This window comes from Cariama cristata, unplaced genomic scaffold (genome assembly GCF_000690535.1).
Source record: "Cariama cristata isolate BGI_N322 unplaced genomic scaffold, ASM69053v1 scaffold36238, whole genome shotgun sequence".
NCBI classification, from domain to species: Eukaryota; Metazoa; Chordata; class Aves; order Cariamiformes; family Cariamidae; genus Cariama; species Cariama cristata.
Window position 1 is genome coordinate 1 of NW_009632304.1, and position 19,271 is coordinate 19,271.

At 37.0% G+C, this 19,271-nt stretch overlaps 1 protein-coding gene across 1 annotated transcript; it reads left to right on the forward strand.

Moving 5' to 3' along the window:
* The first annotated feature begins 251 nt into the window (after nt 1-251).
* Nucleotides 252-18,486, forward strand: DCLRE1A (DNA cross-link repair 1A). Its single transcript, XM_009706300.1, has 9 exons — nt 252-663; nt 2,264-3,832; nt 5,726-5,859; nt 7,016-7,134; nt 8,857-9,000; nt 9,905-10,050; nt 11,103-11,257; nt 17,433-17,574; nt 18,218-18,486. Exons 1-9 carry the CDS (start codon nt 252-254, stop codon nt 18,382-18,384), a joined length of 2,988 nt encoding a protein of 995 aa, XP_009704602.1. The 3' UTR covers nt 18,385-18,486.
* The last annotated feature ends 785 nt before the right edge of the window (nt 18,487-19,271 follow it).

A 19,271-nucleotide genomic window follows, 5' to 3' on the forward strand; every position in this document is an offset into this window, starting at 1 on the left:
TGTGTAACAGGCATTATTCCAAATATTCAAAGAGATGCTAATTAAATTACTTTTAGGATAGGATCCGCCATGCTTCAGTCTCATCACGGACTGCTGTTTGGTTTGTGGCCCAGTGTTGCTTTTTTAAAATGGAGTTCAGGTGCTTTTCTTCAGATAGAGAAGAGGGGAGGGATGAGAAGACGTATTAGCGGAAGGAAAGGTGGATTTGTGAACTGTTGCTTAAAAGAAAGGAGAATATTTCATGTGTTGCCATGTCTGAAGATGCTTTATTGGAAGAGGACATTTGGGAGTACAAATCCATTAGGAAGCAAAAGCATCAGAGTAATTCAGAGAGCATCTCTACACCTATGCAGAAAGTAAGTGATGGCAAGTGCAGGCCAAAAAGAAAGAGAAATAAAAAAAAATCCATAGAAAAAACTGATACACTTCAGAAAAGTGAGCAGACATCAAGGCCAAATCAGGATGTCGATCAATGTAAAGATGACAGTAGCGTGCACTCCCAGGAAAGTGTGAGTAGCCTGACGGAACAGAGCTCACAAAACGCAAAGCCTGTTCATGATGGATACTGTCCGAGCTGCCAGATGCCCTTCTCCTTGCTATTGGTCCAGACACCTCGATGGCACGTTGTTGAATGTTTGGATGCTCCAGGATCCATTGAAAAAGGTATGAATAGGGTAAGAAGAAAGCCTTCAGAGAAAAGTTAAAGGCTTCTCACATATTGTTGCTGTAAACCTTGGTTTTCATGTTTAGTTCAAAATCTGAGATGGTGGTGGTTAGGAATTTTAGAATGTTATTAGTGATCATTTATCAGTATTATTTTCGTATGAGATTTTTGGTTCTTTGTGAAGAACATGGAAATCTGACATGACGATCTGTCAGAATCTAATCTCAAAACGTTGTAGAGTAGTGATAGAGATTCGTGGTTGTTTATCAAGCTCCAGTTTTAGTCGTTTATTGAAGAAATGGAAGGTGCGTATTTACCATTTTAAAATAATGGAATGTGTTTCAATTACTTCATCAGTGTCAGCAAAAACAACCTCCTTCAGTTAAGCGGCTGCTACTTTTGATGTGAACTTTCTTTCTCCTTAGGTATAAATTTCATTACCCTGTATCCGTGTTGCTGTGTGATTTGTCCAGTTGTCTATGGACAGTTGGAAGCTGAAATCAGTCTGTTGTGCTAATTTACTTGAAATGTTAGCCCCTAGTCCAGTATGCTTTAGAAATTTTGTACAGAATTATACGTGAACATTCCTGTATCATAAGACTACGCAATTTTCTTTTGAGTTCTGTACAAGAGGAATGAAACTGACTCATTCCAATTGCTAGTTTCATGTGGGGAAATACCATGTCTGAATAGATGCAGGTATCCAACTTATGTTCTTAATACACGTCATAACTTTTGAAAAACAGAAAGCATACAGTCAGGAAATGAGTAAAGGCTGTTTTAGGTAACACAGTCACTTTCCTTTTTATATCTTTGTAACTTTCCTTGAAGTTTCTTCTTCAGAACAATGAAATGTGAGTCCTTTAATCCCAATTTTGGTAGTCATTTTAACTTAAGACAGATGTGTTAACTCCTCATTTCCATCTCTTACTCCTATAATTAACAGATGAAAAGTCCTTTTGATTGAATCTATGCATTCACCTTAAAATCCTTACTAGTTAGACTAGCAAATCCTCAACAAAAAGGCTTAGAGAACAGCCATAGATTTTTTGCTTGTATCTCAATCCTGAATGCTTTTTTCACGTAAGTTAATACAGGACTCTTTTTTTTTTTTTTTTTTTTTTTTTTTAATTTAATGCATAACCCAGCAGATGATTTGAAATGGAATTTTAGGTTGATTTAGAACTGAGATTTGGGTTATTTTGAAATATGTCTGCTGGCCTTTTCTGGTGCTAATGCTCTGAGCTGATTGCTTGCATGTGAGAATTCTAAACTAGAAGCCATATGATTACATTAGCACAGGACTGAAACAGGGTTAAGTGCTGTTGTTGTTAGAGGGCTATATTCATTCAGGCATAGTGCTGTATTAGCAGCACCTGTTTGGTTTTAGGTTGGAAGCATTCTCATTTCTAACCAGCTCAGGGCAGGAGGTCTTGGCGGCTTGAAAATTATTTTACTTGTGCCTTGTGTTCTCCAATAGCTGCATTTATAAGAAAAAGCTTTTAAATTGTGTGTCATATGTGCTTTTTATTTTAATAATTATGTCAACTCTCTTTGCAAAGATAATAATATTACTTCTCTGTTTAACTCTTTTTGTAGAGTGTCCTGATGGTTTACTGTGCACTTCCACCATTCCATCACACTACAAGCGTTACAGCCATTTTCTGCTTGCAGCAAGCAGGGCAGGAGATTATCTTGTAAACTCTTCAGCAAACACTTTGGAGAGGAAGATGACATGTTCTACTCCTGCAAAGCCCAGCTGTTCCCCAAGTCATGTAGAGGAAATCTCACAGAATGAGAAACCATCTAATAATGTAAAAAATGTCCCGAATGATTACTGTACATTGATGGTACAGAGTTCACCACAAATGAAGCCTCTAAATATAATCACTGAAAGTACTTCCTCTTTTGCAGATGTTCAAAAGCCTCGACAGACATTTCAGCTTACACAGGCCACAGATAATAGTTGTAAATTTGAATTTTATGACTTTGCATCCTCTCAAGAAAGTGGAACAGGAGAAGATCTGTGTAGTCAGAAAGATACAAATCAGCCAAGTCTACTACACTCAAAAGCGGACTTCAGTGACTGTGAAATTTCTTATTCTCCACTGAGTGCTTTTGAGGAAAGTGAAGAGGAAACTGAAGAAGAGGAGAAGAAAGTAAAAATATCACAAAATAAATTATTCGAAGTCTGGAACTTTGAAGATGAATCTAATTCTGTGGTGTTTAAAACATTTGATGGACATTTCTTACAGCAGGAGCCTCAGTATGAGCATACCAAAATGGGAAATTTCATAACTAAAAAAACCCACTGTGAGGAAGTAAGTATGTTGAACCATCTAGATCATAGTGTAAAAACTGTTTCTCGAAGTCACATGGACAGCAAGTTCTGTAATTCAACATGTGTAGATAATCAGCATCAGCAAGAGGTGCTAGCCAGTGGATCCTCTTTTGCTTTTAATTGCAAGGAGGTTGAACAGCCAGAACTAATTTCCTCTGCTGCTAAAGCAGATAACACAGAGTCAGAAGATACTGGTGCTTGTGCTTTGGATTCTGCATACATGAGTTTTACTGAGACATCATCACTGCTAATCAGAGAAGATGCTGGATCTCTTCTGACGCAGAAAAGTAATGTTTTGAGGGACCCAAATAACATTTTAACTAATGCAGATAAAATGACTGCCAATGCAACTGAAAAAACAGCTCACCAGGAGAGTTTGCAGTTGTTAGTGGAGAAAGAAGGGAACGCTAATACAACTGCTGTGTGCTTTCCCAGCCCCATCTCTAAAACAGTACCATCTCTTTCTTTAGCCAGTATGAATGCCAAATCCAGTTCTGCCAAAGAACTCAAACAAATGGATATTGGTGTTTTCTTTGGGTTAAAACCCAAAGTAAAAGAGGAAAGCAAAGGAGAGACGTGTTTGAGTGAGGGAAAGCAGATACCAAGTTCAGTGAGTCCCAATGGAAAGAGGCCCAGACAGCAAAAAAGGAAAGCTAAAGGGTCTGTGGAAGATGTGGAAGCAGTTACAGAAAGTTCAAGTAAAAATGGAAACTTTGCAGATGTAAGTTCTGGTGGCCAACAAAAGTGGAGAAAAAAATTTAAAGAATTATCTGCTACAGGTGAAGGAACAAGAAAAAAACACTGCCCTTTCTACAAGAAAATACCAGGTGAGAGGTAACTGTTGTTTTTTGTACAGGTTAATTAATTTTGGCTTGAGTGTTGTATTTTTTTTTCTGAATTTTAGATTTCAGTATTCTTCACTCTTCGTAACCATTTAGACTGCAGCTCATAGTTAATTTTCTTTCCTCCATCTAAGTTGATAAAATCTTGTATAGGTACAAATTTCCAAAAGAAGGTGATTGCAGAACCAGAGGACCAGGCTGAAAATAGTTAGTGAAATAGTTATCTCAGGAAAATTATTACAAAGACTGACTTCTGAATGATTCTGACAGAGCAAAAAAAAAATAAGCAGTCCTGAAAGATGGATCTACTTTCTTAAATGATTGTGAGTATATCCCTTGTTAATATTCACTCCTAATTCCTGAATTTAATCTTTTACATCGCTTCAGTTGTGCCTGAAAATAGGGCTGTCAATAGCAATTATTTCCTTACACTAGGTTAAAAGAATTTAGTTTAGTTTTGCATTTGAAATTCAGTAGTATTAGAAATATGATTTACTACAACTGTGAAAACAAAGAAATGAAAACAAAGCAGAAGAGTTCAATTATGGAAACAGCCAAGAATTTCTCAGAAATTCCTCAAGCAATTATATAAATTATAGGATGATGGATCAGCGGCTTAAAAAGCTTCAGACTCTCACATTTCCATTTACTACTAAAGGTCTGTCTTAGGCAGATATTTGAAGCTGAACAGAAATATATTAGTGATCCTAAGTGCCAAGCTGCTGCTTGAAGACTGACCTGTAAGTCTTCGTGGGGCTACACCAGTGTCATGGGTTCCACGGGCTTAGAGAATTTTCCTTATATAATAAATTTGAAGAGCAGGCTCCTATGCTTACAATGCAATTTTAAAGTTGCTTTGTTATTATCTGTGTTGTCTTTGTTCTCAATTTTGTTACTACATTTGAAGTGTATTTGAGTGTATTTTCTATGTTGCTAATGATGTGTATTTATCTCCATGGCCTAGTATAATTCAGCCTCCCTGAAGTTTTGAGTCTGGTACCTCTCAAACATTTGGGAATTTTTTGGTTTGAGATTTTTAATTAGCAGACTGCTATGGGTTTTTTTGAGTTGCAAATACTTGAAGTTCTAGCCTCAAGTAAGTAGAACTGTTTCTAGTTCTCCTAGAAGACCTGGGAAATATTTGTAACATAAAATGAAAAATACTTGAGTGCCACCAGATAAATTAGTTCTATGCGCTATTTAATAGTTTTAAGAAAGTGTAAGCCAATGTGAAAGGACCATCTATCAATATGTTTGCATTTAAAAAAAAATTACATTTGCAGAGAAAAGGGCTCTCTTCTATACGGCTGTCATACGCGACATCTTTATACAAACAGCACCTCACTGAAAACATGCAATGGCAAATCAGTCACGTTTCATCTCAGCAGATATATTTGAAGACCCCAGATTGCTTGCTTAATAATTATATGGTAGCATGTTTTAAGGGGAATATTAAATGTAGAATAGTTGAAAAATTGAAGTTTGATCCCAAAGTGCATTTTGTTAAGCTGTAGTTACCTGTTTTATTTTGTGTTAAGATGTTGAACTTTCAAAAAATACCAGCTGAATGCAGATAAATGTGTTTTATTTGCTTAACCACTTGCCATTTGTGTAGGATGGCAGCTGAACAACAGATATTTGGGAGGCCCGTGAAAGTATTTGTGTGTGGACACTTTGTTAAATTTTTATTTTAATAAGTGAAAGTCTTTTTTGTGACTATTGACTCATATGCAAACCATGGTCATATTTAAATGGCTCCTTCAACTGTATGTAGTGTAACTGTATTACCTTTTAATTTGGAAGAAAGAAAAAAGAACGAAAGGTAGTTCTGAACTATGCATGTTTACTGACTGACTTCTCTTCCCTTTTTTGCTGTAGGAACTGGTTTTACAGTTGATGCCTTCCAGTATGGAGAAATTGAAGGCTGCACAGCTTATTTCCTTACTCATTTTCACTCTGATCACTATTGTGGGCTAACGAAAAACTTCATGTTTCCAATCTACTGTAATAAGGTAAGGTTCTTCAAGATTACTAGATATTATCAAATCCATATGCAGCTATAATCACTTTTACACTGATGAAAGTAAGTAGAAGATCAGAAGTTCCATTGTTGGATCAGTTAGACACAGTGGATATGTATAGGGGAATCTGCGTTTCCCTGGTAAGAAATTCTTATCTTGATTTAACTGATGAAGATTAGTGAAACTTCCCTGTCTAGATACCATGAAAAAATTCAGGTTTAAAATGTTCTCTAGAGGTCATATAGTCTGATCTCCTGCGCAATGCAGATCTAACTTCAAAGTTAGATTAGACCGCAGAGAGCCTTTGTCGGACAAATTTTGACAATGGGACAGATTCTACTACATCTCCTCACAACCTGTTGCAGTGCTTACCCACTCTGAAATTTTTTCCAAATATACAATTGAAATGTCCCTTTTTGCAACTTGAGACTGTAGCTTGTTCTTTTTGTGTGCATCATGGAGAAGAATCTGGCTCCATCTTCTCTATAACTCCATTCAAGCAATGGAAGTCTGAAATTACATTCCACTTAAGCCATCTCTTCTCCGCATTAAGTAAATGGGGTTGTTGTAGCCTGGTCCTCTCTGTCCTCTGCTTCAGGCTGCTGAATGGCCAAGGCTGCCATTAGCTATTATATGTCCAACCAACTCTTCTTTACTCATAACATGGTAGGGCACCTTGCCTTATCAACCCATCCAGAACCTGCATCAAAAAACTATTTCTAATTTACTCTGGAAGTCTCCTGGAATGCTTGTGTCCTGTGTTACCCTTCCAGTAGGTATTGGGGTGGCTGCAGTCCTCCGTGACAAGGTCCAGAAATTTCCTCTGTTGTTTAAAGAAGGCTTTGCCCACCTCCTCTTCTTGACTTGACAGTCTGTAACAGATGCTATTCCCCCTTGTTTGCCTCCTCTCTGATTCCAATCCATAACCTGTTATCAGGCTTTTAAAAGTTTGCTTTTTTTAAGACAGCTTTTTTTCAGTTTGCTTTTTGAGAGGTGAAATGCTACTGAAAGGCTTGATTATACCCAGGATCTCATAGTTTCTGTCTAAGCCAGACAGTCTGGCTTTGAGAGCCTTTGTTTCTAAAGCAAACAAAGGCTTTTTTTAGATTTTGTTCCTATTCCGTATTAAATCCTTTCCTTGTTACAGATAACTGGCAATCTGGTGAAGAGCAAACTTCGAGTCAAAGAGCAGTATGTCCATGTGCTGCCGATGGACACAGAATGTCTGGTGAATGGGATCAAAGTGGTGTTGCTCGATGCCAATCAGTATGTATCACTGCATTTGCTGTGGAATAATTGTATGTATAGAATATTAAAGATGAATAGCTTTATAGATACAGTTTATGTTTTCGTGATTTTTAGGTCTCAGTGGACTGGAAAAAACAAGGCTAAAAATACTTCAGATACATGAGTTGGCTTAGTAACATGCATTTTCACTTCAGAAGTGAATTAGGCATGTAGGAGCCTAAATTTCTTGTGAGTATTTAGCGTTTGAAATAGATGAGTTATTTTTGAAAATGAAACTTATGCTTTTTTGATGATTTTTAGTTTAACTTTATTCTGCTTGCTTGTAATGAGTACATTGTTTTTATCACACATAGCTCCGTAATTTTTAAACTTGTTGAGAGGTTGAATGATTTTTCTGGTGGTCTGGACACTTTAATTTTTGGTATCTAGTTGGGAACATCCTGCATTTGATTATCAGATATGTTAGGTTTCTGTAGCTTCAACTGAAGACAGTGAAATCTTCAGCTAAAGAAAAATGTGGTACTTTGGATCCCATGAGAGACAAAACTTAGCCAACATTTTGAAAACTGAACTTTAAAGAAAAACCTGTTGAAATGTGCAGCAAGACTTCTACTGGATTTGGTGATAAAGGGTGAGATTTTTATCCAGTGTTACACTGGCACTGTGTGGTAATGCTGGATTTAAAGTTCAGTAGCACCTGACTTCCAGCCCTGTGCTCTTGCTGCTCTGGCTCTTGGTACCTTATTTGGCTATGGGCTAGAGGAAAAGTCCTTTCCGTGAAGTATATATTGAAACACAGCACTGTGTCACAGCTGGTTTGAATATTACTTATCTTAGGATTTGTTTATAGTTGGAGAGATAAGATTCCATGAAGTCCTTTGAGAACCCTTTCTGGGAATGAAGGAAGCCTTGTTGCTTATGTAATTTGGACACTTCTCATTTTTCCTGTTTGTCTCACTGATCCTCTGCTTCAATTTAAAAGGCATATAAACCTTAGGTACAAAGTTCAAGTTTTTGGAGGGTTCACCAGTTCTGTCATTTTAGCTCTGGTTCCTGCCAGTTTTTCCTTTTTTGAGATTTCATGTACCCTTTACAGATGATTCATGTCCAAAATAGTCCCACGCTGGTTTTCCAGTCTGAGCAGTTGCCTTTCAGACAGCTTTGGCAAGGAACTGCTGAAGGTGCAATGGATTCGCTGTGGCCAATAAAAGAATTGTATTTATAACCAGGGAATTCTGGATGGAGAATAATGTTTAAAATCTGCAAGTAGAATTTAAAAGGAAATGCTTCAGTAAGTCCTGCAGGAATGAAGATGCAGCTGCAATAATACAGTTCTGTTTCTGCTGAATAAGAATGCTACTTCTCTTTGGTGTACTGTTTCCCCTTTAAATCAAATAATATAACCTCAGAGATTGTAACTATGGCAGCATCTTTGTCATACCTAGAAGACAGCGCATCCCGAACAGGCAGGTAATGCTTGATTACTTTGCCGTTGGTGTTTTTTTTCTCTTCCCTCCATCTCACGTGGGAACTCAGGTCTAGTTTACCTGTGGCCATAAGGTTAGCTTCGGAGTGCCTTTAGAAATTAGGAATTTCTAGCTAAATTAGGCTTCATAGTAGCTGTGATTTAAAATACTGCTCTGCACACCTTCCTGCTACTGAAGGGTGGTACATCTTGTAAGGCAGTTAATCAGTATAGAGAACTAATGTAATTTGTATGGGGTTTTTCATTTGTTTCAGTTGTCCGGGTGCAGCGATGATCCTTTTCTGTCTACCGAGTGGAACTGTTATTCTGCACACAGGAGACTTCAGGGCAGATCCTTCTATGGAGCGCTACCCTGCTTTGATTGGTCAACAAGTCCATACCCTTTACCTTGATACCACGTAAGTTGTGTTTAGTTTTTTTTTTTTTTCAATATAACCCTCTTTTCAGTTTAGTAAGACTTTATATGAAGCAAATAAATGTAAGTATAAATGACCTTACTGTTTTAACACTCGTTAGCTCTATTTAGTGTTGAATAAAATCAGATGTTGTTGAAAGTCCACATATGTCTAGCTTCTTTATCTGTTATGCTGTTACATGAGAGAATAACAGTGGGTAGTGGAAAAGATGCTAAAGTATTTGCTGAGATGGCCTTAGTATTTATGAGTGGTATTAAATTCTGGGTGTCAAAATGCATATGTTTAGTGTTCAGCTCTAAAAGAAGAGGTTCATGGAACACTGGTGGATTCAACTCTGTTATGAAAAGGCGTGTGGAGGAATTCAAAGTGAAAGAATGCCAAATGATTAAATCAGTTGTCCAGGTTTTCATTAGACCTTTCTCTGACTCACGGATATAAAATTGTTGTTCTGTGTATGATTAATGCCCAACTGCAGTCTTTTATTTCTGTTCCATATGTTTCTGTGAATGAATAATGCCTTATGGTTTGTATGCATGACAAAAAATAGACATAAGGATGTAATTAGTACATGATAAAAATATCTAGCTTGAAAGAGCACTTGGTATTTAAAGAGAAAAAAACTGCAAAATTGTGTGTCAGTGTCAGACAAGTGAATAGCTGTAGAGAAAAGACTGATAGACTCAATGTAAATTTTATTGCAACAATTTAATCTGGCCACCTCATGTTTCTAATAAATAGATTGCAAGTAGACTGAAATTATACAGAAGGATAACATCTTTTTCATTACTTTGTTATTGTATCCATACAGTTTTGAGGGCCTTCTTGGTAAATTCAGCTGTCTTCTGTCTTGTGTAATGAAGTGGTATATCTTGTTTCCATGCCCCAGATACTGTAGTCCTGAATACACTTTTCCTTCTCAACAAGAGGTTATCCAGTTTGCCGTCAATACTGCCTTTGAGACAGTGACTTTAAACCCGCGTACTCTAGTTGTCTGTGGCACCTATTCCATTGGAAAAGAAAAAGTTTTTTTAGGTATGTTAAAGAAGTGTACTGGATCAAATAACTAAATAGATATCTAAGTCAGTGTTAAAATATCTTTTTCTGGAAGATATAAAGGGTCGCTTAGTCTTGATGGGTCAGATACTGTGTAAAGAAATGAAATATATTTAATAATTTTACTGCTAGTTTTTTAGTTTTCTAATCAGTAAGTTTTAACTTTCTGAAAGAAATATTTTTCTGCCATGTTTACAAACCCCCTGATTATACAGAAGGCCAATTTGGATACTAAATGAATGAACCTCTTTGATTGCGGTGAGAAAATTGCTAATGGCAATTTAAAAAAAAAGGAAATGAGATCCTTATGACATTTTCAGTGTTAATAATTTCATGTTATAAGAAACAGCAAAGGGATATAATTATTCTTAAACTTCTATTTTGCTAACAGTTTTTCCTTCCAGGGTTATATTGCGTATTTTCCTAAATATTTATAGTAATCATTTTTAATGAAATCAATTTTAACAAAGCATTCCCCAAACCAAAACACATCTTTTCTGACTGGATGAAAATCTTGTGTGCTGTGCTTCACTCAGTTACAGCGTTAGGAACCAACATGATTGCCCAAACGTATATTCTAGAGCAGGCAGCTGTGAACGGTTTGTGCTTTTGAGTATATTTAAAGTCATCGATACAAGACTTACTTTCACTGAAATTTAGTCTGTCTTTAATCTGGGCTGTTTGTTGCATATTCCAAAAACTGCACATGTTTCTGGCATCTTTGAAATAAATACCAGTTCACCTCAGTAACATTCTACCAAAGAAATATGACTTAGAAGTTATCAAAGTACTTCTATTCTCCTTCTCTTTCCAATTGTCATACACAATTCTTCTAAAACGTAGGAGCCCAAGTTTTTTAACAGCCATTACAGGTTTCTTTTCTTAATTTTAGAATATGAAACACTATTGAATATGGATATTTTTCAATAGTAAAAACGATCCAGTGCAATAATTAGGAATATCTCAAAAACATGAAAAAAGATGAACTCTTAAATTTTCATTATCTGATTTCTTCCCAATTAATCCTAAAGCAATTGCTGAAGTTCTGGGCTCAAAAGCAAGTATGTCCCGTGATAAGTACAAAACACTACAGTGCTTGGAGTCAGCAGCTGTTAATTCCCTCATCAGCGTGGACTGGCATGGTACTTTGCTTCACGTTCTTCCCATGATGCAAATTAATTTTAAGGTAAGTTCGGAAAATGTAGTCTGTTGATTAACCTGCTGGCTAATCTTAGTTTTGACTCCTCCCAACCAGTGTTATGTTTGGTGCTTTTTAACCTCTTGTCAGATCATATTTATTTAGTAGAGTTTTGACATGTAGCAATACATTGAAAATGAAATACAATTAAACATTAATAACTGTCTCCAAACATGATGCACAGAAAGTGTAATTTCACTTCAATGCGGTGCTTGTACAAGATAAGATGAGGTTTGTTCAAAGGCTTGCTCTTTGCGGGCCTTTTTGAAGTAGATTTATGTAATGACTGCAGGATCTGTCCTATTAGCAATTAATATCTTGTGACATGGAGTCCCTGTTTTCAGCCTGTGTTTTGCCTGGTATGATGTAGGAAAAAACGAGAATGATTTTCTGCCTGTGATTATCTCTCTTTTGAGGCAGCCTGTGAACATGGCCAACTTCCAGTCTGGTGTTTGATGAGAAAGGAATAGGGTTCTCCATGTTCCTCTCAGTTCAATTTCCATGTATTTATAATCATATTTTCATCTTTTGAAAGAATATTCTCTCTCCTTCTGCAGATGAGGGGATAAGGATACTTGAAAATCAATGAAAACTCACACAGAAACAAATACACACATCGAGTGAATTTAAGGACACCTCAGAAATACATATGCTTTAGTTTTTCCACACACAATCTAATATTTGTAAGCAAAAGCAAGCAAAACAGTTTATTTTAAGACATTGTTTCACCTAAGTTGACTTCAAATGTGCATTTCAGTTGAGATTTGAGACAGTGGGTTTTTGTTGTTGAGAGTTTTTGTGGCAATTTCTTAGTTAGGAAAGGTGACTAATTCCTGGGGGGAAAGAAGGTTTTTCTAAATAGACTACAAAGTACAGAATGGCATTAAGGCAAAGCAGCAGGCTCTAGATTAAAAGTAACCTGGAAGAATGAGAGAAACAGGGGTCACTTACGCCTTATGGACTTGGATTCATTTTCCTGCTTTGCGTCAGGCCTGCTGTGCCATCTCAAGCAAATCCTTCAGAACAAGATGGTATTTAGCTGCAGGACCCGTCAAGGTCAGAGTTGACCTAAAAAGGAGAAAAAGAGGCTATACAATTTGGATGGGACCTGGAGATGGAACTTAATGTTTTAACATTGTTCTAGAATCTTTTCCATGGTGGGGCAGAAAATAAGTAATGGAAATGCTTATGGATTTATTTGTCATGTATTGTGTTGTCTTAAACAGTAATATATTTTAGTTTCTTCTGCAGATTTTTGGGTTGTTATGTCATTCTCCTGTCATGTGTCCCAGCATGTACGGCATACCACGTAGCTGGACTTTCAGGCAGAGGGTGTGATCGTACTACAAGGATGTCTGGACAGCCTTACTTCTCGGAGAGAGGCAGTTTTACCATGTGCAGGGTCTCATCTCTGAGAACAAGAGGTTCTAGACAAATCTACAGTGTGCCAGAAGCAATGCCTGGACCCTGGAAAGGGCCAGGAAAGATTAAAGGCACAGTGATCTAGTGGACAAGAGTCCTGGTGTAAGAGCCATGGCCCTCTGTCCTGGAGCTTTGATTTCACGTGTGAAGCTGTTGGAATGTGGTTTCATGCTGTCATTGGTAATTTTGTGCCCATGTAAGCTAGGCATGCTGGGTAGACTGCCAGGGTGCTAACCTTCCAGTGAGGCCAGTAGCTACATGAATGCCTGGGTGGAACGTAGTATCAGTAAAATGTGGAGAATGTTAAATGCTTAAAGATGAGTTCATATGACCATTTATCTTATTTCTGCTCCAGCAGGAAACATGAACTCAGGAAAAACAGTATTTTTAAGAATAAATTATCTGATCGCTTGCAATCTTGTTCTAGTTAAAAAATGATGAATGATATCATCCTATTTTTACAGACCATGTAAATGTTGATGCCATCGTCTCCAGTTGCATGTTTTTGTCTTGTCCTGGATTATGCAGGTTTTGTCCTGAATTACTGGCTCATTACTGGGAAAGCCAGAATTTTTTAGTAATCTTCATCACTAAATACGAATGCCTTCATTATCCTCTGGGTCTCTCCTACCTCTTCTGTTTTATTTGGTCCCTAGCCCTACTCAAAAACACAATCCTACTTCTTAATTTGGGCAAATTTCCTGCTTGTGTAGTTTCAGCTGCAAACCTACAAATCCATGAAATCCTTATGGGACTATTCTCAGTCAAAAGCTCAGATGCAGTCCTTATTTAGTAAACTGAGTACATCTGTGATCTTTTGTATCAGTTGCCTTTTTAGTAGTATGCAAATAGCCAAACCCTGATGGTGTATTATAGTATCTCCTAGAAGCCCCAGTGTTTACCCTTTTTTTTCCCCTGTTGTGCTTTTTACTAACAGAAAGAAAACCCAAACCTGTCTGTGCTTCAGGATTGATAGTTCTAATAGTATGCGTAGTTCTAAGATGTATGCATGATTCTTCTGCCTTTTATTATTGAAAAACTTCTCTAGTCTGTTTCTAGATGAAGAACAAAGAAAGCTGCATAAGCTACCTGTGCTTACCACAGCTGAAGCCTAGTTTGCAGTAACTGTTGTTAAAACTGTACCTGCCCAAGGAAAGCTTCTGTGTTCCCATAGCTGACTGCTTCCATGACTCAATCTGGATGCCCACAGCTTTCTTTTCTGCCAGAGTAGAAGGGAAATGAGTTTGTGGCTTTGAGATGCTCCTGCATATGCTTCCTTGTTCACAGGCATTCTGCTGTGATCAGGGGCTTTTTTTTTCCTGATCATCGTGTCTCCAGATTGCTGGAAATTGTTATAATTTTTTTAATAAAAGTGATACTTTTTTTGAATGCATATTCAGGAATTTTAGAAGTATTTTTGCATTCTCTATGTTGTGAATATTTTTTTCCTTTTGGTGGCATTGTCCAGCCGTTTAATTCCAACTTTGGGGCTGTCTGGAGCCTGCTTTTCTCCGTGTTGATTTTCAGGAGTAATATCAAGCATGTTTTTTCATTTTGGAGTCAGCTGTTTTATTATTTGTGAACAACTAGCTTAGCTGTTCATGTATGATTTATAAACACTGTATTGATTCAGCAGAGAGCATCATTCATCTAAAAAACACAGGCGCTTAGAAAAGTACAGAAATCTCTCTCTGTCTTTCCCCTAGTTACCAGAGTTTAAAGACTAATGTTGGTATGTTCTGCCTACGACTGAAGCAAACAAAAATGAATAGTCACCATAATTGTGTTAAATCCACTATGAAAGACAAGTGGATCAGTGAATGTTTTTTTGACAGGTTGAAAAATGATTTTGTGAACCCACAGCATCCTCAGAATAGGTGCTATACCCTAGATTTTCACTTGGCCAAAGACTTGGTGACAATAATCTATGGTGCATTTCCCTTTTCTGCTTGAGCTGTCGTGTGTCAAGATTTGCACGTTTCTATACACATGCAGCCACACTGAGGGATACTCTGCTACCTGGCTTGAATGTTTCCATCACTTTTTATCTTCAAACGTGTTTGAATGTTGAATCCTGGGTGATTTTCTATTGCTGCATCAGGAGTTGTGTCACTGTCACAAAAATCTGTTGAAGAAACAAGTTCAAATTTGAGAAGAAAGAGTATATTTCCTGCTTTATAAATTCATATAGGTAGTCTTGATCTGTAGTTGGGAAGCAAGCAGTCCCATTCATAATACTGAATACTTGGCCAGGTATCACTGGACTTGATGCATTTTATCCAGGCCTTGTGACTGCCCCCTTGAATAGAACCAGTACTTGAAATAAGTATTTGGCTAAGATGTGTGAAGTTCGAAGGGTAGAACTAGAAAGAACAAGCCACAGGGGCTCAGAGGCAGCAAAAATGCAGTGGCAGAGGAATAAGCTTTTTGTGTTGTTCTACTACTGTTGGATTGGGTGGGCTTCTCTTTGATAATTTTTTTTTTTCCTATGCATGGCTCTGGCTTTCTTGAGGATTTTGTTTATTAGGAGTTGACATCAAACTTTCTTCAGGCGCTGTCTGGGTCAAAAGTGAGATGACCCGCTGTAGATTCATGTTCTGGGTATTCTTAATGGATAGCATTTACATAAATTTAAAAAAATATTTATACTTTTTATATGTGTGATTTTTATTAAAATATTTTATAAAAATAAAATACGAATTGCTGCAATATTGCAAGTGGATTTGATATATGAAAAGGAAAGATTTAAAAAAAAAAAATTAAAGAGATATGGCACTTCACTGCAATACTTGGGTTTACTCCAGTAAAATACAAGGATTGCTATATGTGCGAATGAATAGTTGTTCTTGAATAAGCCAAATGAGTTTACGTGATGTTAGGGATGATTGTAAATTAACTATTTAATCATGTTTGATTCTTCTACCTTATAGAATCTGCTTGCCTGTACTGCTGACTTTAGTGACACTGTAGGCTGTCATGGTGATTGAAGGACGTTGATTTAGCAATGAAATATGTTTTATATTTTAAAAGGACGAAGATTTAGAACAGTGTTGGCTAAAGCAGTAAAAGAAGAAATGGGAATGTGTACTTAATGCGGACTTGTTATGAATAAGCACTGTAGTAATTTGTTTTGTGGAAAGAGGCCATTTTTTCTAAAATACATGCATGGTTCTTTTGCGACAAACAACTTTTTTTAACAGTCAAAAATTGAGGCTTCTGCCACTTGAATATGCAGTGGAAGATTTCCAGAGGACTGGGGTCTTCAGGTCTGTGCACCTCTTTTATGTTGCTTAGCTCAGTAATGTCTTGTACTAGCATTCAAGTGAGATATCCATAAGTGCCTATGACTGAAATGCACCAATAATTTTTTATGAGATTGAAATTGCATCCTTAATGCGAATGTTGCACACTTGATTTATAACAAAGTTTGAAAGGAGACTAGCATTGGTTAATATAATAATCATTGTATTTGAAGTACTGTATTTAGATTTCATTAGAGCAAGGGGAGCAAATATGTGAATTATTCCCTTAAACTGTGTTAATCTTCCCAAAATGAAGAGTGAAGGAGACTTAGACTGCTACAGTTATATCTTTAATCTAGCGAGGACTGAACATTTGCAGCATATTAAGACTTATGGCAGCTAGTCATAATTCTTGTTGCTGAATGAAACGTGTGTTGTGGTAGGATTTTTTTTGTTGTTCTTTTATCTGCCTACTTTGATGGATTCTGTATGTTGCTACGGGACTTTGTACTGAAGGTGCTATTGAATGTGGCAGTGTCACAGGCAGCTTTCTGCTTCCCTGCTTAATAATTTTTAAGTGTCTGACAGGTTAGTTAGTGTTCCATCGCAGCCTATATATCCCCCTCTCCCCACCCTTTTTTAATCAGTCTATTTTTTATTTGTCTTCCTAATGCTGGTGTAAAGTATATGATTTTGACTTCTGGAATCTTTCAAATGAAGAATGTGCATTTAAGATTTTATACAGGACACATGAAACTGATTTTCTGTTTTTGGTTTGAAATAATACTGACTTCACTTTATCCAGGAACAGGATTGTACATTCCTTATACTTCCCTCTCATCCTTTTCCCGATCCTAGCTTAAACATTGAAGGCTAACTTAGCCAACTTGGAAACTTTTTCAAGTTAATTTTTTTTTAGAGTGAAGAAATGAGAGGTGGTTTCCTTCCTGTTATGAGTGCAGATGTGATAAAACATGGCTTAGTGCTCAGAGCAATACTCAACTCATGCACTGGCTTGCTGCATTTTTTTTTGGGTAGCTTGCTTAATTAACTGTGAGTGCTTCTGGGCATAAGCAGATGTCAGGATCTCAGTTGCACTTTAAATTAACCAGGTGATTCTGCACTGAAGCAGGCTTTCACCATCTTTTATCACCACTAAGCTGCACGAGTGCTGGCCTCCAGCTGAGAGGAGGAAATTAATGACTTGGGGAGCAAGATCTATAACGAGATGCAATTATGCGTTATGTGTTCTGATCTGAAATGCCTAGCTGTTTGTATGTGCTTATTCAGATGAAGTGATTGAGATCCTAAGGTACATGTGCTCTGCAAATGTAAGTATTTATCATTAATAATTTAAAGGCAGATGGTATTTAAAATAAAAAAGTTAATATCAAAACGTGAAAATAAAATTTAGTCTGAAGTCTCTCCATCATGAAATCAGCCTTTAGACTAATGAGCTATTTAATGGGATTTAAGTATATGCTGTATTCTTCTCACAGGGCTTGCAAGATCACTTGAATAAGTTTTCTGAGAATTTTGATCAAATTCTGGCATTCAAACCTACGGGGTGGACCTACTCTGATTCATGCCTTTCTCTGGTGGATATCAAACCTCAGACAAGAGGAAACATCACCATATATGGTATAAGAGTGGTAGAGATTCAGTGCATTTGATTTTGTGTGGATGCTTTTCATATTTTTGTTCTGGAGACTCTTACTGTTCTTTGTAACCAATGCTTTTTCTGATAACTTGTTGAGAAACTGAACAGATGGTCTCTCCGGGAGAGATCTGTGAGTAATCAAGAACACTGTAAATGCAGATTTTTGTATAAATTTTGCTCCTGTCCTCCTCCTGTAAATAAAGACTTTTATCTGATATAGGTAGAGACTTCAGGGGTACAATCTTGGCCTGACTGATGCTCGTAGAAGTGCAGTTCCAGAGCCAAGATTTCATTCCATACCTTAGTCATTTGTGAGAGACTGTGGGTCTTCCTCTTCCTCTCAGTTCTTATCAGTGGGTGGAGTTGAATCTCTTAACATTCATTTAACCAAATGCTTGGTGTTGTTTGGTTTGCACTGATGAATGACTTGATAACTTAATGCAAGATAATTTCTTCAGAACGAAAATTTGGGTTTTCGTTTTACCTTAGCTATCTTACCTTAGGATCTCAAATATGAAATAAAAAAAATATTATCTAAAGTATTTCTTAGCTGGAAGGCTTGCAAAAGTATTTTGGCAAGAAGCTAAGTAGACTGACGGATTGCTGTGATTTGTTTTGTTTCAGGGATTCCTTACAGTGAACACAGCAGTTACCTGGAAATGAAGCGTTTTGTTCAATGGTTGAAGCCACAGAAAATCATCCCCACTGTGAACGTTGGTGACTGGAGAGGCAGAAGCTTGATGGAGAAGCATTTTAGAGACTGGATGGTTGAGGGCAGTACGCATAAATAAATATAAGGAAGAATGTATATTTCAAAGGAAGTAGGCTGGAGTGGGAGTTGTGAGTTCCTGTGAGTTTTATTTAACTCCTTTTTCCATGGAGCTTTCTTTAGGGAGGACTAAGCTGCTATTTTCCCGAGAAAGCTGAATTTGAGGGGAAAAAAAAAAGGCACCTTGCTTCCTCACGTACCTACTACTTATTTTCCCATAATGTAATAACTTCTTTGCAAATGTGTATTTCAGGTTATTTTTATCTTACTCCTTTTTCCACATTCTTAATTTTCCTCAGATTATGGAGATGCCGAGATGTATAATGCTAGGGAAGAAACCACCTCCAGGTTAATAATTTCTGAAAAGAAGTTATTGTAATAAATGAGATGATACTAAGCTTATGTCACATGCTGTCAATTCAGGCTTCAGAGAAGCTCATTTCATGAGGCAGAACTGGCTGCTGTGATTTAAATCTGTAAACAAAATTTACCTTGTGAGAGAGGACTGGCTCGGGCTTTTGCAGCGTACATACTTTGGAGAATGATTTTTATAAAAGACATTGCTACCTACATTCTGCTTAAGATTTTCTGATTATTTTTGTTTTAAATAAAGAATGTACATGAAGTCTATGTGTTCTTTCTGAGCAAAATGGATTTCTTTTCACTATTGTAGTCGCTAATCTCAGAAACCTGTCTGTAGTATCTTTGTGAATGTGCTCTCTATGTTGCTTGTGTATGATTGCTCTTGTGTCCTGGTAGTGCAAATTCTCAGCACAGAAGTGGTTGTTCTCCATGTAGTCCTCTACAACGCATTTGGGTTTGCAGAGTTGTATATACAGGTTTGATACTTGAATTCTGGAAAACAAGAAAGGCAAATACTAGTACTGGCAGCAAAAAGGTACATTTCAC

What these genes read in the sequence shown, in the direction of transcription:
- DCLRE1A (XM_009706300.1), top strand. Translation starts at nt 252, where the DNA reads ATGTCTGAAGATGCTTTATTGGAAGAGGACATTTGGGAGTACAAATCC. An exon ending in TTCCAATCTACTGTAATAAG is followed by an intron (nt 5,860 to 7,015) that starts GTAAGGTTCTTC and finishes TCCTTGTTACAG; the next exon opens with ATAACTGGCAATCTGGTGAA. An exon ending in GTGTTGCTCGATGCCAATCA is followed by an intron (nt 7,135 to 8,856) that starts GTATGTATCACT and finishes CATTTGTTTCAG; the next exon opens with TTGTCCGGGTGCAGCGATGA.